The sequence below is a fragment of the Rhinolophus sinicus genome, chromosome 17 (genome assembly GCF_057876585.1).
Source record: "Rhinolophus sinicus isolate RSI-liver-muscle chromosome 17, RSI-T2T, whole genome shotgun sequence".
NCBI lineage: Eukaryota > Metazoa > Chordata > Mammalia > Chiroptera > Rhinolophidae > Rhinolophus > Rhinolophus sinicus.
In genome coordinates, this window is record NC_142517.1 from 79,190,042 (window position 1) to 79,214,962 (window position 24,921).

General features: G+C 38.6%; 1 protein-coding gene across 2 annotated transcripts in view; it reads left to right on the forward strand.

Annotated features, from left to right (window-relative positions):
• IMPG2 (interphotoreceptor matrix proteoglycan 2) overlaps window positions 1-21,399 on the forward strand; it is an 86,599-nt gene extending 65,200 nt beyond the window's left edge. Inside the window, exons 13-20 of one of the 2 annotated variants that reach the window (XM_088793815.1) lie at window positions 7,971-8,271; window positions 10,013-11,304; window positions 11,926-12,145; window positions 15,784-15,994; window positions 17,320-17,508; window positions 18,893-19,091; window positions 19,551-19,630; window positions 21,255-21,399. In XM_088793815.1, the coding sequence (XP_088649941.1) occupies window positions 7,971-8,271; window positions 10,013-11,304; window positions 11,926-12,145; window positions 15,784-15,994; window positions 17,320-17,508; window positions 18,893-19,091; window positions 19,551-19,630; window positions 21,255-21,267 (2,505 nt within the window). In that variant the 3' untranslated portion in view covers window positions 21,268-21,399. The remainder of the gene's footprint in view (window positions 1-7,970; window positions 8,272-10,012; window positions 11,305-11,925; window positions 12,146-15,783; window positions 15,995-17,319; window positions 17,509-18,892; window positions 19,092-19,550; window positions 19,631-21,254) is intronic. The other variant, XM_088793816.1, reaches the window with a different exon arrangement.
• The last annotated feature ends 3,522 nt before the right edge of the window (window positions 21,400-24,921 follow it).

Sequence of the window (24,921 nt, forward strand, 5' to 3'; positions counted from 1 at the left end):
ATCATTGTCATCTCCGCTGCTACTGTGAGTCATAGTCCACTCCCTGTTTCAAGATTTTTTATTGCCCCTTTGGTTTTTTTTGACTCATTGGTTGTTTAATTTCCATATATTTATGAATTTTCCTGTCTTCCTCCCTGTTACTAATTTCTAGTTTCATACCACTGTAGTTAGAGAAGATACTTGGTATGATTTCAGTTTTCTTAAATTTGTTAAGACTTGTTTTGTGACCTAACACATGCCCTGTCCTGGAGAATGTTCCATGTGCACTTGAGAAGAATCTGTATTCTGGTGCTATTGGGTCGAATGTTCTGTATATGTGTGTTAGGGTCATTTGGTTTAAAATATAGTTCAAGTTCCACATTTCCTTGTTGACTTTCTCTCTGGATGATTTATCCAATGTTGAAAGTGGGGTATTGAAATCCCTAATATTATTGTATTGTTATCTATTTCTCCCCAAAGATCTGTTAGTATTTGCTTGATATATATTGGTGCTCCAATGTTGGGTGCATATATACAGAGGGTGCCAAAAAAAAAAAAGTATATACATTTTAAGAAAGGAAAAAACTGTACTAAAATTGTAATACTCAATATATACCAACAGTAAAAGATGAATACAAGTCATGTGCATACATTTTTTTGGCACCCCCGGTATTTATGATTGTTACATCCTCTTGATTAATTGACCTTTTTACCGCTATATAATGACCTCTTTGTCTCTTGTTACAGCTTTTGAATTTAAGTTTATTTTGTCTAATGTAAGTATAGGTACCCCTGTTCTCTTTTGGTGTGCATTTTGATGTGCACACCATCCCTCACTTTGAGTTTATGTGTGTCCTTAAAGCTGAAGTAAGTCTCTTGTAGGCAGCATATATATATATAAAAGTCCATCTAGCTACTCTGCCTATTGACTAGAGAATTTAATCCATTTATATTTGGAGCAATATTGATAGGTAAGGACTTACTAATGCCATCTTATTGTTTTGTGGCTATTTTGTACTTCCTTTTCTCCTGTCTCTTTCTCTTGGCATCTTCCTTTGTGAATTGATGATTTTATGTATGCCTTGATTTTCTTCTTTTTATCTTTTGTGTATCTACTGGAGGTTTTTTCTTTGTGGTTTTCTTTGTGGTTACCATGAGGCTTACATAAAACATGTTATACATAAAATAGTCTATTTTATGTTAACAATTTAGATGGCATACATAAAGTTTAGTCTTTTACACTCCCCCACCTTTTATGTTTTTGATGTCACAATTTACCACTTTTTATATTGTATATCCTTTAATATATTATTGTGGCTACAGTTATTATTTTTAATACTTTTGTTCAACCTTTTTACTAGAGTTAAATATTACAGTATGTGACTACATATTTACCTTTACCAGTGTGTTGTATATTTTCATGTTATGCATTGTTGTCGTTTCATTGCAGGTTGAAGAACTTCTTTTAGCATTTCTTGTAAAGCAAGTGGTGATGAACTCCCTCAGATTTTGTTTCTCTAGGAATATCTTTATCTCTCCTTTATTTCTGAAGGACAGCTGTGCTGGATATTCTTAGTTGGCAGTTTTTTAAAATTTTCGGCACTTTGAATATATCATCGCACTCTCTCCTGGCCTACAATGTTTCTGCTTGGGAATTAGACTGATGGTCTAATGTGGGTTCCCTTATAAGTGACAAGCTACTTTTCTCTTGCAGCTTTTATGATTCTCTTTGTTTTTTTTAATTTATTTTTATTTTGACAGTTTTATTATAATGTGTCTTAGAGAAGATATTTTGAATTGAATTTGCTTGGGGTCCTATGAGCTTTGTGAAATTGAATGGTCAAATCTCTCCCTATGTTTGGGAAGTTCTCAGCCATCTTTAAGCTTTCTGCCCTCTTCTCTCTTCTGCTCTTTCTGGGACTCCAATAATTCACAGATTGCTTCTTTTGATGGTGTTCTGTAATCTATGTAGGTTTTTTACCCCCACTCTTTTTTCTTTCTTCTCTTCTGACAGGATAATTTCAAAGATCCTGTCTTCTACTTCATAGATTTTTTTCTTCTGCTCGATCTATTCTTTTGCTGATGCTCTCTAATACATTCTTTATTTCATTCATTGTATTGTTCAGCTCCAGAATTTGTCTTTTTTGTGATGTCTATCTCTTTGTTAAATTTCTTATTTTGTTTCTGTGTTGTTTTCTGATTTCATTGAATTGTCTTTCTTGTTTTTCTTGTAGCTTATTGAACTTCTTTCAAACAGCTATTTTTAATTCTTTGCCAGGTAAATTGCAGAAATCCATGTCTTTGGGGTTGGTTACTGGGAGATTATTTGCTATCCTTTGATGAAGGCATGTTTCTTTGATTTTTTTGTGTTTCTTGAAGTTTTAAATTGCTGTCTTCACATTTGAAGTAGCACTTACCACCTCCAGTCTTTACCGATTAACTTTAGGAGAGAAATACCTTCCATCAGTCCTGCTAGGGATTCCAGGGTTTTTCTCAAACCTTTTACAGATACCCCTCCTCCACACTTCTTGCTTTTTCCTATGGCAGAATTCTTAAGCCTACATGCCCTCTCTTGATCCTGCAATGCACAAGGCTGAGTGTTGATAGCTTCCCTTTTGCTTTTCCAAGAGTGGTGCTAAAGCTCAAGTTTGTGGTCTTTCCCTGGCCTACAGATTTGGGCCAGTTTTCTGTGCCTGCTCACTAGCTGTCTGCCAGAGTGCACTCTCTGCTGTGGGGAGTGTGCATAAGGAGCTGGCCATGAGGTGGGGCAGGGGTATGTAAGAGTGAGGCGTGCTGAGTACTGGAATTACCCATGGGACAGTAGGGGAAGATCCATGGCTGAGGTATCTCAGAGACTCATGGTCAGGCCTACTCATGGAGTCCACCAAGTGGTTAGTAGGATCAGCATCCCTTTGATATGTTCAGAATCCTGGCTTCTGTTCTACCCACCACTTACCACCCCCTGGTTGTGCAGTTTGTGACTCAATTCAGTACTCTGGGTGGAGTGAGAGAGAAATAGGACTTTTTAGGAAGGTCCTGCACAGCTGGGGAGGCCAGGTGCTCACTCACATGCTCTCATTTTCCCCTGTGGGAGAAATCGTGTGCCGAAAAGTGTTCTCTTGGCACTGAACTGTGCTGCCTTGGGGGAGGGGTTGATGCCGGTAAAGTGAAACATTTCCTCTTACTTCTTCCAGTGTGTCCGAACTCAGATAGGTTTTTTCCAACAGTGTGTTGGAACTCCTTTGCTGGACTCCTGGACTTCCACAAAGTCTGTCACCTCTGTGGTGATTGTCTAACTCAGTGTTCTCTAGGGGCTCCCAGACTGTGGCCGAGAGGAGCTGGAGCCAATTCATGGGCCAAACAGCGCCCACAGCTGGCGCCAAGGTCTGTGTGCTTCTTACCCAATACATGGGTGCATGAGACTCTTCCTGGGTCCCTCGTGTATGGTGCTGGATCCCACAGCTCCCAAAAAGGTGCTTTGTCCATGTAGGGGTGTCAAATTCTTGTTGGTGAGCGGGGCATGTGAGTGAGGGATGTCTTAGTTGGCTGTCTTGCTGATATCACACTGGTCCATTCTTGAGGATGCAGAAAATGTTAGACCCTCTAGGCAGAAATACAAGGCAACTTTGTGTGTCTATTTGGTGATAGATTATATAGGAGCACCCTGTATACAGGTCAGTGATCACAAGCTGCCTTCCTTGCATAGAGTTATCTAAGGTTAACTCTGTTCCTCATGATTATATACTCTTAAAATACTAAAAACTACCAGAAACATAGCAGAAATCTCCCTGATTAGATAATCTTTTTTGGCCTTACTTATGAATCAAGTCTTACTATCCCTCAGGTTTACTTCTGACAGAGAATTCCCAAGAGGTAATTTCTTATCTGAAATAGTTTTTTTTTCTTTTTTATAGATCATTTGCTGTTACAGCTAGTCATTTGAGGATGGCCTTCAGCTTCTTTTACATATGTCTTGTTTTTCTCTCAGATATCTCACTTCAACAGACTCAGGTTGTTATACTCAAGTCTAATGCCCAGATGTGTTCTATTCCTCTTTTTGACCAAAACCACATTGCCAAAAATTATTAACTAATATTGCACCATCCACTTTTTGTCATTTCCATCTTAACTTTCTAGATTCTTTATTTCTAATTTAAATTTAACCAGAATACCACCTTTCATTCATGTTATTGTTATTATTTTAATTGATTCTCATTCCTCCTTTTTTGTTCATTTGTATTTCATTACAAATTATGTACAGTGGACCCTTGAATAATCCAGGTTTGAGCTGTGTGGGCCCACTTATATGTGAACTTTTTTCAATAAATATGTACATTACTATAAATGTATTTCTTCTTTTTTATGGTTTTCTTAATAAATTTTCTTTTCTGTAGCTGATTTTATTGTAAGAGTGCAGTGTATAATACATAAAACATACAAAATACCGTATTTTGCCATTTGTAATGTGCTCCCACATATAATGTGCACCCACGTTTTTGGCCCAAACTTTCAGGGAAAATAAAGTCTTTGGTTTTAATTCTTTAATTCAAATTTTTATTTGTTTACATTTAGGTACTTGTTTTTTGTATTGTAAAGGAATTTTAGCATTTATTTTTTTAATATATTATGGTACAAGAAATTTTATGCAACAAATAATTATAGAACACAAGAACAGATACGAGATACATGAAATTTCATGTACTGGTAACAAATTTACGATATTTATGCATCATAGAAGGCCAAGAACTCTTTGTCATTGCAAGTTGGTCGTAAGTTCAACACAACCGATTGTTGTATTTCAGAGTATTATTTTGCATATGGATATTGTTGTTGATTTCTAGAGTTACACTTTTAACTCATAAGCATAAATAAAAGAATTAAAAATATTTGTATAGATACGGAATTAGTACTACCCATGTATAATGAGCATCCTTAATTTCCCCTCACAAATTTGGGCAAAAAAGTACACATTGTACACGGCAAAATACAGTATGTGTTAATCAACCGTTTATGTTATAGGTAAGGAGTCTGGTCAACAGTAGACTATTAGTGGTTAAGTTTTGGGGGATTCAAAAGTTATATGTAGAGTTTTTACTTCATGGTGCGGGGTTGGTGCCCCTACCCCCTGTGTTGTTTAACAGTCAACTGTAGTCACTTTTTGACAGAAATGACTCAAAATTTTATGGATTTTTAAAATGCATTGGACTCCAGAACATGGTTCAGCCAGGGTCTCAATAGTTACAGAATTGCTTAGATGGTAGTATGTGTAGGGTTAAGGGAGTAAAAAAGGGATATTGAGGTATATGCAGAGACTAATCACTGTGAGAAGCCATTACCAACCATTGAATTATAGGGCAAGGGGAGGAAAGGCTATTACCCAAGTCCAGTGAGAGCTGGAGCTACAACTGTGGAGGGATGCAGCTACTGTAAGAGACACAGTATTGAGGCTTGGAGGGACCAAGGAAGAAATACCCCAACCTTTCACCCTTCCTGTCCTTTGATCCTCTGCTCGTGCTTCTAAATGTCTTCAAACAGGAGATAGCTAGTGAGGGAGTAGAGGTGATGAAGTTAACTGCAGTTAGCCTCCCAGCTCAGAGAGCAGGAAAGAGGAAGATCTGGGGTGGTGGCAAATAAAGAATAAACAGCATGGTGGCATACTTAAAATAGGACCAAATTAAAATAGCATGAATAAGGTAGGAAGTGAGGGTGTCACGGAGTTCCACAAAAGAAAATTAGTTTACTTGACAGAATGCTTTTAGTTTATAGGTTGTAGATGAAACTGAGGGTATTTTCTACATATAGCCAATGACTGACTATTGTTATCTCTCTCCAATGCATTAGTCACTGAAAGAAGGGATAAATTGGGACATGCCCAGTGATTTCTTGTTTCATATTCCCTCCCTTGTGATTGGGAGAGTGTGCTGTCTAAAGTTTCCTCACATAGACCCTTGATGGAGAGACAAGAGGAGATGTGTAGGCAAAGCATAAAAGACTAACTAGGTCATGACACTTACTTGAATCTCTCCATAGGTCAGTAGGTTCTGTTTTATTTCATGGCCATAGACTGGAATGTAGTTAGCAACCTTAAAATTGTGTGTGGTTTTCGTTGTTGTTTTTTAAAAACATATGAGGCTTGAGAGTGTATGCCAGTAAAAATTTACCACCACTGATAGGAATCTCCTGGAGGAGGAGAAGGGGTTATAGTCAGAGTTTTTTATTCTTAGTTTTCATGGACTTAATTTTGTTCATAGCTATTCCATGAACAGTTTTATACATGTGTGATATTTCTTATAGGTTTCAGTTGATGAGAAATATAATGATTCAACAACTAAAGAAGTATTTTAGAGACTCATGCTGCAATATTATGACCAGAACGTGATCAGGCTATATCCTCTACTTGGGAGCTCTTAAAAGTATCATGTCTAAGTCCCATCCTCAGACCAATTAAGTTAGAATTTCTGGGGGTGGGGTCTGGGCTTTGGTGTTTTTAAAAAGCTTCCATGGGAGACTAAACATAGAACTACCTTATGACCCAACAATTCCACTCCTGGGTAGTTATCCAAAGAAATCCAAAACACTCATTCGAAAAGGTATTTGCACCCCTATGTTTGTTGCAGCACTATTTACAATAGCCAAGAAATGGAAGCAACCCAAGTGCCCATCAAGAGACAATTGGATAAAGAAAATGTGTTACATATATACAATGGAATATTACTCGGCCATAAAAAGAATGAAATCTTACCATTTGCAACAATATGGATGGATCTAGAGAATATTGCGCTAAGTGAAATAAGTCAGGCTGAGAAACAAATACCATATGATCTCACGTATGTGTAGAATCTAAAGAATAGTATAAATAAACAAACAAAGCAGACACAGACTCATAGATACAGAGAACAAACTGATGGTTGGCAGAATAATTGAATATCAACCGCAACTGAAAAATAAATAATTAAAAAAAATAAAAAAGCTTCCATGGGAGCATTTGAGATCTTATTCCCTTGCATATGTCATCAATTTGGCTCAATAAACTCTTCTAAAAATTAAAACAAACAAATAAAAACTTCCATGTGATTTTAATGCTTTTTAGGGTAGAGGATGATTGTTCTTTTCTATTTTTCTTTTTCAGTTTTCACCTAGGATATATTTTATGAATTCCTTCTATGCATATGACACTTCTTGTTTTCTGGTTATTCATAACCCAGCATAGATGAAAATATATAAACTCCCACCAAATGTCATGGTCATTTTACCTCTTAGCATCATCACTAAACTTTTTTACATAGACTAATCTTCATAGTATTAAATAATTAGCATGTTCAAGGGTTGTGTTTGTGTCTACTTTTCTATTCCTGAATCTGAATTTTAATGTAATATTAGTACTACATTAGTAAAAAGTCACGAGGAGGAGAAAATTGTATTTTGTAAGTGTGATGCCATTTCGCAGTTATTGCTATTTGTTCGAGGTAACCAGACCACATTTTGATGTGGTGACATTTCTTATCAAAACAAAAGATCTTAATTAATTAAATGTTTTTCAGAGTGATGAATAAAATTGCTAATTGTTCTTGTCTGCTGTGGGCAATGTGCTTAGGTCTTTGAAAACAAATTACAGATATTAGTAACTTCTATATCTTTAAAGTTTTTAATCTAAGACAGAGGGAAAGGATCCATTTAAAGCAAGAGAAACAATAATTTCTTTCATAAATTCACTTTATTTGGGATCTTTTAAATATGTCATCTCATCTATCCCCACTTTCAAGGTGCCAAGAGGTACACGGGTTTTCCTTAGATTTTGCACCTAGTAAGTGGTTGAACTGGGATTTGATTCCAGATCTTTTGATTGTAGAGCCCATGTCCTCCTTCCCCCAATATTACATTGTCTCCTTGTCCCTAGAAAATCTGGGAATGTAGATAAATAAGTGGTATTTAAAATCATTTTTTTATGTTTCTTTTATCTGTGATATGATTTGCCTTATTTCTCCCCCCAGGATACCTTTCAAGCTGAATGGCCCTCAGCAGATGCATCCACCACCAGCAGTATTTCACCACTTGATTTCAGCTCTGGTCCTCTGTCAACCACTGGCAGAGAACTCTGGTCAGAAAGCCCATTGGGTGATTTAGTGTCTACACCCAAATTAGCCTTTCCCTCGAAGGTGGGCCTCAGTTCTTCCCCAGAGGTTTTAGAGGTTAGCAGCTTGACTCTTCATTCTGTCACCCCAATAGTGCTTCGCACTGGCTTACCTGTGGCTTCTGAGGAAAGGAATTCTGGATCTCACTTATTAGAAGATGGTAAGGAATTCTACTCACTTTTTAAACTTTTTTACTTTAGTGTATTAGGTGACAAGAGTTTTGAGGAGAGGAAGAGATTAGGGTTAATAGAAAAGCATGGTAGCATCCATTAGGAAGAAATGTCCTGGGAAAGTTATGTGAGAAAAGGAACAACCAGATTTAATTGGTTGGAATGGAGAATCCATGTAGGTAAATAATAAAAAATGAACTTGGTGAGCTGGAGTGGGGATCAATCAATAGATATTTTGAAGGTCCTATTAAAAATATATAATTAAATTACTATTAAAGAACTACTATACTTAATTGAATATTGGAGTGGTAAACAAACAGCTTCAGAGAAGATTATTCCAGTAGTTCTTAATAGGATTAATTGTGGGGGCCAACTGTACAGATTTTTCGCTTGCATTAGGCTTCAGAAGGGGAGAACCTGAGCTAAGGCAGCTACAGCAGAGATTAAGAAATGAAAATCAGGGCCCAGTGACTCAAGTGGTTGGAGTGCTGTGCTCCTAATGCTGAGGTCACCAGTTCAATTCCCACATGGGGCCAGTGAGCTGCACCCTCTATAGCTAAGATTGTGAACAACGGCTCACTGTGGGCTCATAATACCAGCATGGGCCAGGCAGCTGTGTCCTATGCAGCTACACTGAGAAACAATGGCTTGAACCAGAGGGAGGGAGGAGAAAAATAAAAGAAATGGAAGTCAAGTAGATGATTTTGTTGTTGTAGAGAAAAGGAAAAATCCATGTGACTCAAACATGGAATATATGAGTACATGTGAAAGTGGAAGATGAAGAACAAACATATAAATAATGAGTCCAGGATTTTGAACATTAGGTGAACCTAAAGAATGATAGACAATAAGCATAACAGGGAAATGAAAATTCAAAGACAAAATTTCCTAGAGAATTTTCTCCCTAAGTTTCCATTAGATTCAGTCTTTGTTGTCAATTGGGTTACCACCAGTTCTTTGTTTTCTTTTTTTTTCTTTTTCCCCCCAGCTTTATGGAGATATAATTGATGTATAACACTGTATAAGTTGATTTGATACACTTCTATGTTGCTAAATGATGACCGCCATAGCCTTAGCTAACACCTCCATCATGTCACATAATTGCCATTTCTTTTTGTGTGATGAGAATATTTAAGATCTACTCTCAGCCAAATTTTGAAGTATATACTACAGTATTGTTAACTATAATCACCATGTTGTACATTAGATCCCTAGAACTTACACCAGTTCTTTATTTTCATGGAGTTAAAAAAAAACCAAATGTTTGAAGATGAATTATTTCAATAGCTGATATCTTTTTTTTAATACCTTTTTTTTTTTTTTTTAAATTGGAGAATATTGGGGAACAGTTTGTTTTTCCAGGACCTATCAGTTCCATGTCAAGTCGTTGTTTTCAGTCTAGTTGTGGAGGGTGCAGCTCACTGGCCCATGTGGGAATTGAACAGGCGACCTTGGTGTTATGAGCACTGTGCTCCAACCCCTGAGCCAATTGGCCGCTCAATAGCCGATATCTTGTTATTTCAGGGAAATGGGGTATATTCAAGAGTGATTGTACTGCAGCACAAAAACATTATCATATTGTCTTGTTGTTTGCTGGATGCAGTAAAGTAAACGTCAGCAACTGTCCTTCTTAACCTAATGGGAAAAAAATAGGTAGCTGGTTTTATTAGGAGGACTGGGAGTATATTTTGCTAACTCTGCAGCTTAATTAATGGAAAACTTTATTTTTAGGATTAACCAAAGTTGAAGGGTCAGAAGATTTTCTTTCGATCGATCCATTGCCTTCAAGTCCACCCACTCATCTGGTGCCAAAAGCAACAATACCATCCGTAGGAGATGCTGGGGTTTCTTTGACATCCTCACCGTACATGATCTCCTCTGTCACATTAGCTCGTGCTAAAGAAATAACGATACCTTTCGGCATGGACTCTTTGACCTCCAAAGTGAAAGGCCAATTAGAAGTGAGCACTCTGATGTCAGACACATCCATGGAAAAAGAGTTCATATTTGAGAGTGGCTTAGGTTCAGGGTCTGGGCAAAAGGTGAGTCTGATTACTTGGCCATGGAGCGAGGCTTCATTAGAGAAGAGCACTGAACCACTATCCAAGTCATGGCTTGAAAATGAGGATTCACTTTTGCCAACTGAGGGTGTCGATGAGAAACTAGTTACGGATGACAAAATGGATTCCACAGAAGAAAGTACTGAGTCCTCAAAATATGGGCATTTGGAGAGATCCACAAACTTTGCAGAGGAAGAGCCCCTTGATGGACCTACTGTGCCCATCTTTGCAGAGACCATAACTCAACCTGTATCTCTAATTCTCTCCAAGCACACATCAGAGGCTTCTGACATTGATTATTACTCAGTTACCAAAGTACCTCCTCTACTGACACCTATAGCAATCTCTGCTCCTATGGATAAACATGATCAAGTAGAACCCTTTCTAAAGAAGGATATGGAACAAACTACAGAGACATCCAGTCCTGAATGGTTCGACAGTAAGATTTCAGTAGTGAATCCAGATATGCAACCTTTGTGGACCACATTGCCAGAATCAGATCTAGTTTGGGCGAAAACTTCTTCCCTAGGGAAATTGTCCAGAGACATGTTGACAAGTACACCAGAGAATATTGACAAGCTCTGGTTGAAAGCTTCCATGACACAGTCTACCAAATTGTCTCCAACCACAAGCCCCACCCTGCTGGAGGATGAAGTAATTATGGGCGTTCAGGATATTTCATTAGAACTGGACAGGATAGGCACAGATTATTATCAGCCTGAGCTAATCCCAGAAGAAAATGGCAAAGCTGGTAGTTATGTGGAAATGTCTACAAAAGTCCACTCCACAGAGATGGCTAGTGGGGCTCAGTCCACAAAAAAAGATGACTCAAATCAGACACAGACTGCAGGAGCTTTGCTGGTGTTCTTCAGCCTCCGAGTGACTAACATGATGTTTTCAGAAGATCTGTTTAATAAAAACTCTTTGGAGTATAAAGCCCTGGAGCAGAGATTTTTAGAATTGGTAAGACCAAGAAGTGAAATATGGGCATTAATGAGTAATCATGTGTGAACCACCCCTCAACACATATGATCTGAGCCAAGGAAAGTGTGGGTTTGCTGTGAACCCTCATTTTTTATCATCTACATATAGCATTGTGGCCTAAGGTTGGTAGGAAAACAATAAGACCAGTGGATACAAGAAACAGAAAACATAAATGTGGCATGAGGGTGATGTGACAACTTAGATACTAAAGATTGTATTTCATGATTTCTAGGACTTAAACAAGTTTAAGGGTTTTTGTTTGTTTGTTTGTTTGTTTTCACGTTTTATGGTGAAACCAGTATTTTGTAGGTGCCTATGATGCCTTCACTGTTGTGATCCTTTAATGAAACAGAGAGAATAAACTCTCTGGTGTCTAAAACTGTGAGTTGCATGGGGTTCCTAAATACCACTATGAAAATCTCATGAGTCTCAAATTATTCACAATTTATACTTTTGTTGGTGAATTATTTAAATAATGTAAATAGCATACAATTTGGAAAATGATCCTTGTTTGTTTCTTTAAGTTTTTTAAAAATGTGATATGTGTTGAACAAAATGCAAAACCTTGTCAATAAACTGACCACTTTTCATATATTGTAGCTGGTTCCCTATCTACAGTCAAATCTCACAGGCTTCCAGAATTTAGAAATCCTGAACTTCAGAAATGGCAGTATTGTGGTGAACAGCAGAATGAAGTTTGCCAAGGCTGTGCCTCCTGATGTCAACAGTGCTGTCTACATGGTTCTGGAAGACTTTTGTACCACTGCCTACCAAACCATGAACTTGGATATTGATAAATACTCCCTTGATGTGGAATCAGGTAATGATATTGATTCCCATGGTGGTTTCTTAGTGGAATCCAGTGATTAATTCTTGTATATTTTCTTCTAAGTCAAGTTGAATTCAATAGTAGGTGAAAGAGTAGTATGTCAGGCAAATTTTCCACATCTTGATAATGAGTAAAACATCTCTTCCAAGAACATCAATATCATTCTCTTTTCAAAAGGGGTGTGCACATATTATCTTTACTTGTGAACCTCCCACTCCCTTTTCTACCTGTTCTGTCTGGTTCTGTCTTTTACTAATCCACTGGATTGTTTGTTCTTGCTACACCTCTATGTTGCCAAGCCCAGTAGGTTTGGACTCGCTTCCCTTCTATATTAATTTCCTAAGTTGTTTTATCCATTTCCATTATTGTAAATCTAACATAGATGTCAATAACTCTCCACATTTTTACATGCAGGTCAGACTTATCTTCTGAGATCCAGAATTAATATCTAACTACATACTCAATGACCGCAACTTGGATGTACTCTATGTATATCAAACTTAAGTTGTCGAAGACTGAGCTCTTGTTTTCCATATCTCCCCACCTTCCAGCTAAATCCATTCCTCTCAGCTTCATCACCTTTGATAAATGGGAGCTGTGTCCACTTAGCTATGTAAGCCAGAAATCTGGAAAGTCATTCCGATATCTCAGTTTCTATCACCCCCAACTTTTAGTCACTCACCAGACTTAGATTGATTTTGAATTCTAAATATATCTCAAATCTATATACTCTTCTCTGTCTCCACTGCTACTACTCTAGGCCAAACATTGTCATCCCTCATTTGGACCAGTTTCCCCACTACCTCTCTTGTTCCCTTCCCTTAGCCATTCTCCACACAGCGGCCAGGGGGCTCTTTCTTACACATCAATCATATTATCTCACTTACCTGCTTGAAATGCTTCAGTGGCTGCCTGGTTCAATAGCCACAAGGCCTGGTCTCTATCTTCCCCTGTATCATCCAGTGAAAGTAACTTCTTTGCTCACCAAGTTAAACCAGCTGGTTTTTAGTTCCTTAGATGAAAAAAGCGTTTCTTGCCTTAAAGCCTTTGCACATACTGTCTCCTTTGCCTGAAACTCATTCCCTCTTGGCTGACTTCTGGTCACCCTTTATGCCTCAGTTCAAATGTCTCTTCCTCAAGACTTTCACGGACTCACCCATTATCTAGATTGGGTCTTTCCTATTAGGTTTTCTTGTAACATCATGTTCTTTTCCTGCTATAGAGTTTATAGCTATTGTAATAATGCCAATTTATGCACATAGTTGCTTAATGGTTATTATCCCCAGTTGAGCTATTCACAAGGAATAAGACTATATCTGGTTTATTAACCACAATGCCTTGCATATAGAAGGTACTCACAAATGCTGTGAATGCATGAAAGGAACCATTGTTTTTATTTGGAAGACTTGGATGCAGAAAATACTGTTGAATCTTCAGACTTTGTTCCTTTTTTACCTTCCACATACCAGAGGACAGTGGTTTTGAGCAGTAGTAAAGGGGGATGTCTGGGTCTGTATTTATCCAGTGCCTTTTACTTTCAAACCGGTTTGCACGTCAACCCTATTCTTTAACTGAGAATGAAGCAAACTTTCTTTCCTTTGAAATCCTGGAAGGATTAATCATTGAAAGTGAGGAAAATGATTTTGCTAATTCCCCCAATATCCAAATCTCTTGCCATTTGAGCTCTCTAAGGCCAGTTGCACATTCTTTGCCATGTGGTGTAGTGGAAGAAGCAATTAATTGTAAGTTGGATGGCCTGATTTCTTGCCTCTGCACTGCCATTTATCATTTGTGTGACCCTAGATGAGCTATTTTATCTCTGAGCCTTAATTCCTTATATATTAAATGAGGATAATATTGTCTGGTCTATGTATTTTATGGGGCTATTCTAAGGATTAAACAAATAGGATATTTGAAGGCATTTGACTAGCCATACAAATGATTTATAAAACCTTTGCAAAAGTCAACCCACTTCTTTTTAAAGGGAAGTACAATAAATAAGTGCATTTACTTCAATTTTGTATGTAGCTCACGTATCAGCTGCATGCCAAGTAATCCAGGTTTACAGGGTCACCTTTTTCTGTAATAGTCAAACTGGCATTAGCCCCCCCCAGGTGTAGTGTAAAACCTGCATCCACGGTCTTCCCACCCCCAATATCTCTAGGAATTAACAGGGAAGTTAAATATCTCTTACTTACCTCCAGCTGTGAGTTTCTTCTGCTGAATTTCCAATCTCACATTTGTCTTTATACTTGTGGTTCTTTTTAAAAATCCAACACAGATCACAGTCCCACTTTTGACTTTCCCAGAATCAACACAAGGTAGTTGATTCTATCAGATATTTGCTTATGATACAAGGGTGATGGAGGTGACTTTATCATAGCACAGCAGATGGCTTAAAATATTATTGTTAGGCGTAGATATTCTAAAATTCCTCAGTCACCCTTTCAAAGGCATTTCTTACCAGCCAACTTTTTGGACCAAGCCAACTGCCATGTTCCTCTGGCCACTCTGGCTATCTTTCCAGACCCTCTTCATATTTCCTTCAGTCTCATTTTTCTGTACCCATCAATCCCTTGCCTAGCCTGCCCCTGGAAAACCAGAATTCACTCTACAGTTTAGATCTCTGTCTCCTATTCTAGCCTTAGCTCCATGTCTACCTTTGTTTTCCCATTTAATAAAGAAATCATTAAGGATCTATTCTGGCCATTCACCTTTAACCTGCACAAAGGACTGGAAAATGACTTTAAAGCTACAGTTTTTATTTATTTACATGATTAAAATATTAGTCTTGGTCTCTCTCTCCTTGGTCTGGAAGCAAAAGGGAGCGACATCTCTTTCCTTTTATAGATCCTAGTTTCCTTCCATAGACACACCCACAGCTTTAGAATGGTCACAATGTGGTAGAATTGTTATGTAGAATTTTCCAACTACCTGTATAAATTTAGTTAACGCCTCCAGATAAAAATACTATTTTATCTCAAGATTGGCTAGAGACAAGATTGACCTGTGTCTTGCGTAACTTGTTTTCACAGAAAGTCTTGAACTTCCATCAACATAGGAAACCATGCAGTATCATCCTTCCCATTCCCTATATACTCTCCTTTCTCTTGTTGCTTGTCTAGGATTAGATTATTTTCTGATAACAACATCACAAAGTGAATACTAGGATAAGGCTGTGAAGACTTAGGAAATACACAGTGGAATCCCACTGTGTAGTCCCCTTGGAGAAACTGCCCATCTGCCCTCACATTTGTATGCTCTCCTTATTACATGAGCATCTTATCAGTGGTCCCTGTATTAGTTTCCTAGGGCTTCTATAACAAAGGACCACAAACTGGGTGGCTTACAACAACAGAAATTTATTTTCTCATAGTTTTGAAGGCTGAAACTCCAAAATCAAGGTGTTGGCAGAGCCATGTTCTCTCTGAAGGCTGCAGGAAATAATCCTAGAATGAATCAGAATTTTTTGTGGTATTGGTAGTGGTGGTGTATCATGTTTCAATGGCTCAGGAAAGAGTTGTCCCAGGTACTTTGGAGGTGGTAGCCTTAGTGAAGGAGCTTCATGTACCCCGACTCCTGTGTTTTGCCTTTCCTTGCATCCTTCTCTGGTTTGTTTGATGTTTTAGGTGATCAAGCCAACCCATGCAAGTTTCAGGCATGCAATGAATTTTCTGAGTGTTTGGTCAGTCCCTGGAGTGGAGAGGCAGAGTGCAGATGCCACCCTGGGTACCTGAGTGTGGAAGAACTGCCCTGTCAGAGTCTCTGTGACCTACAGCCTGACTTCTGCTTGAATGATGGAAAGTGCGACATTATGCCCGGACATGGGGCCATTTGTAGGTATGGTGCAGGTAGGGGTTTGGGCTTCACAAGGTAATAGATACTTCCTCTGAAGGAAAGGGGTCTATACCTATGATTGTAGGATAATCACTACAGTATTTGTTATAGAAGTTATATCTGGGCAATAGATTAGTGCCATCTAGTTCTCATGAAGACTGAGTCATTTCAAAGGCCTGAATCATACCTAGTTTAAATGGTTGTTTTATTTTATTCTCTTAGGTTGCTGTAAGAAAAACATTGTCCAGTGTCCTATTGAGAGTACTTGGAGTAGTTGGAGATCTCTGTGTTGTGGTTCTTAGTGGTGATAGTAATGCAATTGGTGCTTAAATTAGATTTAGGCATAAGATCAACACTTTATACTATATCTGAAAGTGAAAACAAAGGACTTTTATTCTATCTGGATTATGTTCTTAATGGCCTTGGGCTGCTGTTGGGTATTCAAAGATAAAGAAAAGCAAGTATTTAAAGTCTCTGAGGTTATGACAAATGTATTTTAAGTACCTGAGATCCATTTTTTGAAAAGGTAGAACCCAAGAAAATGCAGCAGTCAGATGGGCAGATTCAGGTAGCTCGACCATCCTCCCCCTTAAACAAAGCAGAGCAAGTCAGCCTCCCCCCCACACACAACCATAGTCACCTGGTACGATAAAAGGAGAAAATGCTGGGGAGAAGCCAGGGAAACACAAACAAGAGGACAATTTGTGAATGTGAGAAAGGTCAAATGTTGGCATAGATGCCAAAAGTGGAGGAAATAGGTAGAAATGACCCAGCATCGACTATGTGAAAAAAATGTAATGTTTAGCTAGGAAACTAAGGGGAAAAGTAGTATCGAAATTCCAGAGAAATTAATATTATTTTGTAAAGCAGTCATTTCCCTGCTGCTCGGGGAATTGAAGACATTTTTGCACAAGTTTGTAGCCTTGGGTTTTGAGGATCTCTGCAGTGAAAGGACCTGCAGAGTCTGGAGACCTGGGTTCTAGACCCAGCTCTGTTGCAGAGTAATTGTGTGATCTCACGCCAGTCACTTTCCTTCTGGGCCTGATAACTGAGAAAGTTGACTAGAATACTTCCTTTAGGTCTAGTCAATCTTTCATTCTGCCGTGTACAAATAGTCATCAAGGACCTGCTGGGTCTGTGCCAAGCATTTGCACAGCCTTAAATTGTGTGATCATTTAACCTGTGTATTCACCTTACTGAAGCTTCATGTGGTCAGCATTTATTGATTGTTTTGTCTACCTTTCCCCAGTCCCACCAAAGATTCTGCTGTTAATGGTTATCCTCAGCAGAGCGATTTCATTTTCGAACTTGGTCACTTCTCCTTCCAGATGCCGGGTGGGTGAGAACTGGTGGTACCGCGGTGAGCACTGTGAGGAGCTTGTGTCCGAGCCCTTGGTGATAGGTATGGCCATCGCCGCCGTGCTGGGACTGCTCCTCGTCTCTTCTGCTGTCATCTTCCTCCTCGTCAGGACTGTTCAAGCTCAGAATGTTAGGAGAGAAAGAGAGAGGCCCTTTAGGTGAATAAAGAAAATTGCCCTCTGATGGAATCAAATATTCCTTTTATTCATTCATTTTATATTTACTATGCACCAAATATTGGACAGGGATCAGGGTTGGGGGGAGAAAGCTATCACGTTGAATGAAAACATGGTTCCTGTCCTCGAATGGTGTCCAATTGGAAACAAACATAAGCAGCAATATGAATAAAATACTAAGGGGCCTAGATGAGGGTTACATTCATTTTTCCTGGGGGCGAGAGTCTTAGAAGTTTGATTGATGGTTATATTTAGCTGGACCGCAGAATAGATGTTTGCTGTGGTTGGGGTGGGACACTTGCCAGCTAGGTGAATGAGCATGAGCCAAGTCTGGGATGCAAGCATGAATCTCAAAGCATCATTGAATGTGGCCAGAATGCCTGTTTCATGGTGGTGGGGGCAATTGACAAGGTGATGGAGAGGAGGTGAGGCCCTTGTGTGAAGACCAAATCCATACGTTTGTTCCCCTTTGGTTCATTCCTGTGGTGGTTAGCCACATTTTAAATCTAGGTAAGAATCTGACAAGAAATGAAATCTGGTTCTCTTTTAGTTAAGCATAGCTTCATTAGTGGAGAAAACAAAACCTGTTCTACTTGTTAGATTAGTAATCCAAGGACCTTTTGGGTTGTTATGGGATCACAATCCCTGGTAGTACTTTGCTTCTGTGTTTCTGGAGTCTAAAAGAGCTACTGCTTTGGGTCTAGGTTACCTTTTCTGACCCTCTGGCTGCCTAAGGAGGTACCTCTCCTAGGTTCCTAGTATATACCCAGGGCATACTTCCATCATTGTTTTTATGCTTTTTTATTGAGTCTGACTTTTCAGCAGCCTCTAGTCTCATTCTGGAGAGGGATTCCAACAAATTCTTTGTATCATCAGCATCTAGAATAGTCTTAGGCACATAATCAATGCTCAGTAAATATTTGTGGATCTGAATTTAATTTAATTGAGGCCTAGTACCCCCATATTTATATTTCCATCAGATTCTCTGTGTGGTGACACACTGATTTTTGATTTGTCTACTCTGGGAATGATGGAGCCATATGCATTTAATGAGATAGTATCCATTGGCAGGCACATTTCCCCATCAACATTTATTGAGTGCCAGGCACTGGGAGACAAAGAAGAATGAGACATGGAACAATTCTGCAGGGCATGGTTGCAGTCGACGAGATAATAATGATAACACCTGAACAACAATTTTCGAGATTGGGTTGGACATTTTTCACAGTCATTTCTCCCCATTTGTATCCAGTTCACCTTTCTTTCTTCCTTACAAGAAATCTTGCTCCAGGTACATAGTCTTCCAAGCAGTTGAGCATCTGAAGAAGATCCCGAAACAACCATGTGTTTCTTTTTGTGGCTCTAGCAGGCAGCCTGCCAGCCTCTCATTCATTGAGGATGCTGGGAAGTGCAACCCCGCATATAAAACCCACATGGCTGGACTCGAGCATGAGGGACTTGATCCTCAGCATCCCTTCTGCAGCCCTGCAGGTGGAGAGGTGATTGGAGGTCTGAGCAGAGAAGAAATCAGACAAATGTATGAGAACAGTGGGCTTTCCAGAGAGGTAGGAAACTTTGCTTTGCTGCTGCTGCTGCCCCTGGTGTGCCTGTGAGTGTGTGCGTGCGTGTGTGCCTGTGTGTATACATGGGCTTCAAGAAAAGATGAGAAGTATTTCATAATTAGTTTTGTACCTCATAATATCTCACAGTTGGTGTGGTATGGAGAGGGTGTACAAATCTGAACTGTGTCTTTTTCCCCTCCCAGTGATTCCTTTTTCTATTATTAGCAAATGCTCTCTCCCTCACTTCCTTAGAAATGGATGTTTGAGTTATTCAGAAAAGTTCGTTTTGTATCCAAACCTTTCATTTCTCTGAAAAGGCCATTCTTTCCTATAGCTGTCCTGTGGATAGCCCAGAAAGTCATAATTCCTTATAAAAATTAGAACTTATAAAAGGCTGTTGAGATTTCTCTAATGCGATGTATGGGCCTCTTCTTTTCTTTCTTTTTTTTTTTTTTTTTTAAGGAAATTCAAGAAAGAATGAGAATTTTGGAACTGTACGCCAATGATCCTGAGTTCGCAGCATTTGTGAGAGAACATCAAATGTAAGCGTTAGGAACAGCGCCCCCACTCAGGTTCTTAACAGTTTGCCTCAGAACCAGTGCTCTGGTGTGGGCGCATGCGTCCTGTCCATGTGACAGGGGTCCTGGTGAGAACTGACATTTGCGGAGTTCTCTACAGTTAATACATTTCCGTACAGATCACCTCATTTATTTCTAATAATGGCTTTATAAATCAAATGGTTTTTATTTAAGTTTTATAAATGAGGAAAGGAAGCTTCAGAGAGCAGAAGGGACTCACTCCAGATCACAGTGACAGCAAATGGCAGAGAAAATTTAAAACTAAGCTACTGTGTTCTGGCCTCGAGCTTCCTGGACTATGTCATATTTTTCCCGCTTATTACCATAGATACCACCCATGATTTAATGCTATAAAATATTTTTCATAGGTAGTTTCTATGAAAAGAATTTGAGTAACTATAAATCCTCACATTCTTTTAACATGCCAATCCTTTTCTATTTCTATAGATACTTTTTTCATTGTGCTTGGAATTATAATTTGGCTTTGATATTTGGTCCTACTGCTGCCCTCACAAAGGTGCTTCCTCACGGTGTGGCTTCCACACAGGCCAAATATCTTTACCTGGCTTTTAAAAGAGAAAACCCAGAGCATTCATGCATGCTTATACATAGAAGAAATTGATGAAGGGTCAGGATAATACCCATGACCCTGATTGGAGCTTCTGCCCCTTTGTTCCAAACCCATTTTCTCTGATAGGCAGCCCCTCACTCATGGTTCCTCTCTGATAGAAAGAGATGAATTGACACCTCATGAAATTGAGGAAGATACTTTTCTAATTCCACATGCATGATGAAGACTCCTTCAAAAATCTGTGAACATCTGACTTGGCCCCAGGGAGGTGCTGCCAACCTTGCCAGAACAGTATTATCAGGAGTCTGCCTTTTAAACCAGGATGCCCACTCATCCTGGCATCTCCAGCCAGCAGATGGCCTATGGCTCCATTCCACTGGTATCCAATAGAAAGAACACGACGGACGTTTTTGTCTCCCCCAAGACCTTTTATAAGCCCCTCAGACCCACCTGCCTGAATGTGTTTCCTGAGTTAAAAACACCTCATCTAGGCTAAGATATCCAAAGAAAGGGTTCAGGAGAGCCTAATTAGGGAGAGACAGATTGACTACATGCTTCAGTTTCTTCAAGTAAATTGTCTTGTGTTAAAATATACAAAAAAAAAAAAAAAAAAAAAAAAATCCATGTAACATACTATAAGATTTAAACAAGAAGATCAGTGAAACAAAAGGAAGTCCACACAGACCCTATAATCTTAACAGGGGTGTTCACGGAGGAAGATAGCATTGAAAACATGTTAGGCACATAATCCATACAACATTTTCAGTTTCACTTAATCTCAGCATTTTCATCTACCAGTAGCCCCAGAAAATGTTAATGGACTTGATTTAGGATTCAGTTAAGAGCATTACATGGTCTTTGTAGAGCAGAATTTTTTTAAACTTAGCAAGGCACAGGAACAACGTTCCTGCAAAGAAAGAAAACAGAAAGTATTGGTGATTTTAGGAACATAGCTTGGCAGTGCATTTCAGTACATTCTTCCTTTTTCAATTAATTGTGCTTTGTTTTTCATGGCAGGGGAGAGCTTTAATCAAAACTCTTATTTTGGAATTGATTAGAAGCCTAGAGAAGATGGAGATCACTTGCTACTTTTATCATATAATTAACCTGGATTTTGAACTCTGTTGGAAGAAGAGTACTCCGTTAAAAATCATTAAATTTGGGGGACAAAATATTTTTTTCAGTTTAAAATTTCTGAATGTAGTAACAGATGTGACAATGTTTATACTTATAAAAAATGTTTATACCTAAGCTGTATTTAAAGAAATTCAAAACTGTATGAGTTCTGGAAAGCATTCTACAAGAACACAGCCAGGCGTGGGAGTTGGGGGTGCATTGCATCTGCTTCTGAATCGCCAAAGGTTTCTATTAATAACTATGCCTCAGGTTTCCCAGGAGGAAGAGAAGGTGAAACTGTTACAGGAGAAGGCAGGTGTAGGAAGTGACTATTTTATAACGTGTTTGTTATTGTCAGATGGAATGAGAAGCCTTTGAAGTAGTTTTAATATAGTTTATAGTCAGATATCCATCCAAATAAAACATTAAGATTTTGGGGGGATCAAACTACTGAAGCAGAACCTTTTGCTTCAGTATAGAGTTAGGCTTGTACTTGATGCTTCTATGAGAGTTTTGGATTTCCTGAGCATAATTATCAAGATCACATTATTGTTAAATATATCAATATCCTATTTTTTAAGCTGTTAACATGTCTTCATATTTGCCAAAAACAATCTGGAATAGTTTGATTTCTTTCTGAGCAGGGATAGAGTGACCATAAGATAAAATACTTGGTTCATTTTTTTCTTTCTTAACTTGATAATTGCCAATTTCACTCATTAAGAGGACACCAGAAACTGAAATCTAGGCTGAGTACATGCCACCGTAAAGCTATTGAAAGCCTTGAAGATATCAAGATATTTTGCAAAGCATGTATGGGTAACAGCTTGTGTGTGTGTGTGTGTGTGTGTGTGTGTGTGTGTGAAAGCAGTTCCCTTATCTCAGTATTTCTTTTCATTCCCTACTCACATAATGGATTCTCTGTAACTTCAGCATAGGTACAAGCTACTGTTGGGACATTTTTTACTGGACCCATTTGAAAGGTAATTGATAATTATCTTTAAAACATGGTAAATGTCACTGACATTTGTCACTACTAAATGCTTAATTTTACTTGTAAAACCTCCAAAGATTTCTGTTTAGCATTTAAACATTTTTCCTAAGCTTATTGTGTTAGATGAAAAAGAAAATTTGTTTTATCACAAATTAACCCTAGAATGTGTGACCTTTTGAATATCTGTGTGCTGGCAGCATTATAGATAAACATAAAGGGATCTAGAGCAGGTGACCATGTGAAACACTTAGGAGAAGCACAAACTGAGCTAAAGGAGGATTGTTGTTTTCCAGAAGCCAAGCAGTGAAGTGGGAATTTGAGAATTCTGACGTGTGTCTGCCTCTGATTTTCTTTTGTGTGACCTTTTCATGCAAGAGCAAATCACTTAGTTCTACATGCATGTCTCCTCCACACTTATTAAATGGAAGAGTAAAGGAAATCCTAAATTCAGGAAGAGACCTGGAGACCTCAGTGCAGGAAAGAGACTGTCACCCTACTACCTTTGTGTAGCTGAACCACAGTGGGGAAGATCGGAGAATGCGTTTCCACACTGAAGATCCTCTGATTCTCAAAGTAAATGCCTGACGGACCTATTAGTCTGACAGGACAGATTACCCGGAAAGAGCTTCTTTTTCATTTAAGTATACTTGGTGTACAATATAATATTAGCTATATTAGTTTCAGGTGTACAATATAGTGATTTGACATATGTGTGATCAGCCCACTAATTCTAGTAATAATTTGTCACTGTGCAAACTTATCAAAATATTATTGACTCTGTTCTGTTTTAGAGGGTATGATGCTAAGTGAAATAAGTCAGACAGAGAAAGTCAAATACAATATGGTTTCACTTATATATGGAGCCTAAAATAACAAAACAAATGAACAAATAAAACATACAGATTCATAGCAACAGAAAAGGCTTCTTTTTAAAAGAGCTTTCCCCAGGGTAATTAATGGCATGTAGTTATTTAGAAGTATTTGGCTAAACTCTCTTTTTAGGCTGTGTGATGGAGGAATGAAATGTTCTGATTATTAGAACATTCTCATTAACCTAGCAATATAACACCCAAGAAGACTATCACTGTATTCAAAAATAGTAAAAAGCAGTTAGCCCTAAAAGTGTGTGGTAAATAACTCAGACTTTTTTTTTTTTTTAATTCATAAAGTGCTTTGGAGTCTTGTAGCTATGGATAGCCTTTATAACTGAGTGTACACATGCGATCCTTATTTATAGTGGCACTAGATAAAGGGGAGTCTATTTGGTAAAAAGGACTCCATTTCCACCATAGCAATGTTTGAAGGGTATTTTTTCACATTTCGTGCCCTAAAGTCCCTGTGGGGACAGAGTCCCAGAGAGCTGTTTCCAGGCTCTCGGCCTCACGTGGAAAGGTGCTGGCTCGGGTAGTAAATGGCCATCAGCTGTAACTCGTTGGCCATCAGCTGTAACCAGTTAGCCATTGCCCACTGATATAACTGCCGTGGCTGAGCTAGCAAGCGTGGATTGCAGCTAACAAGTGGAGTTGGTTGGTTGGCAGAGAAGTGGACGGCAGATTGCGGATCGTGTAGCTCCTGCTTCCTGTGTCTCCAAACCAGCCGCCAGTGAGAATATAGTGGTATGAACCCCTTATCCATAGCTCCGTGGGTGTTCCTTTTTGGCCTCACTATGTCCTGCATTTTTATGTGGGGAGCGGGAGCTGAGACCCCGCATAACAGTTCCATTGACTTTACATAATAAAACAAGTGCATGTTTTACTTGATTTTATTCCCACCTCTTTCTTTTTTTTTCTGCAGTATCTGGTCACAATGGGTTGCCTGCCCCCCATCTCCCCCACCCCCTTTTTAAAAACATAGTCAATTGTAATGTAGTTGAAAAACCCTGACTTAATATTACTTCTGACAAAGAGATGGAACCTGTACAAATATTCTTTGTGGGCTCTAAAACTATGTTGGCTCAAATATGAAACCTGATCTAATTATTCATTTGCATGCTTGCTTCATAAGTTTGCCCTCCATTTCATGATTTTAAGGCAGCTGGTATCTTTGTGTCATTTCCGTGTTTTCAGTAATAGATATTTTGACATCTATCCACTTGTGAATTGAATTTTCATTTTGAAGTGGGAAGAGAAGGCAACATATTTGTTTCATAAGGAAAAAGCTGATTTAGGAGAATAACTGATCATTACTAAATTGAGATGTTTTAGCCAAGAAAAATATGGGTCAATTTTTTTTTTTCCTAAAATGTTTTTAACAATTCCCAGTAGGAATGGGTGGAGCCAACCTTCCTCATTTACAATCCAGCTGCAATGAGTCATGGATTCTAGCTCATTCTATTCCCAAGTATATAATAAATGAAGAAAAAAAGATGTACAAGTCACAATCCTCAAATCAATTGCATTGTGTTCTACAACATATCTGGCTGAAGGTGGGAAGGTGGGAGGGTACCAGAAAGTAATTGATGATGTAAAAATCTGCCTGGAAATTTCCTTGACTCATGCATTTTGTAAAACCTTACACTACTCCTATGAGTTAATAAAACAGGTTAAACAGCTCCCCTCAGCCACACAATTTAGA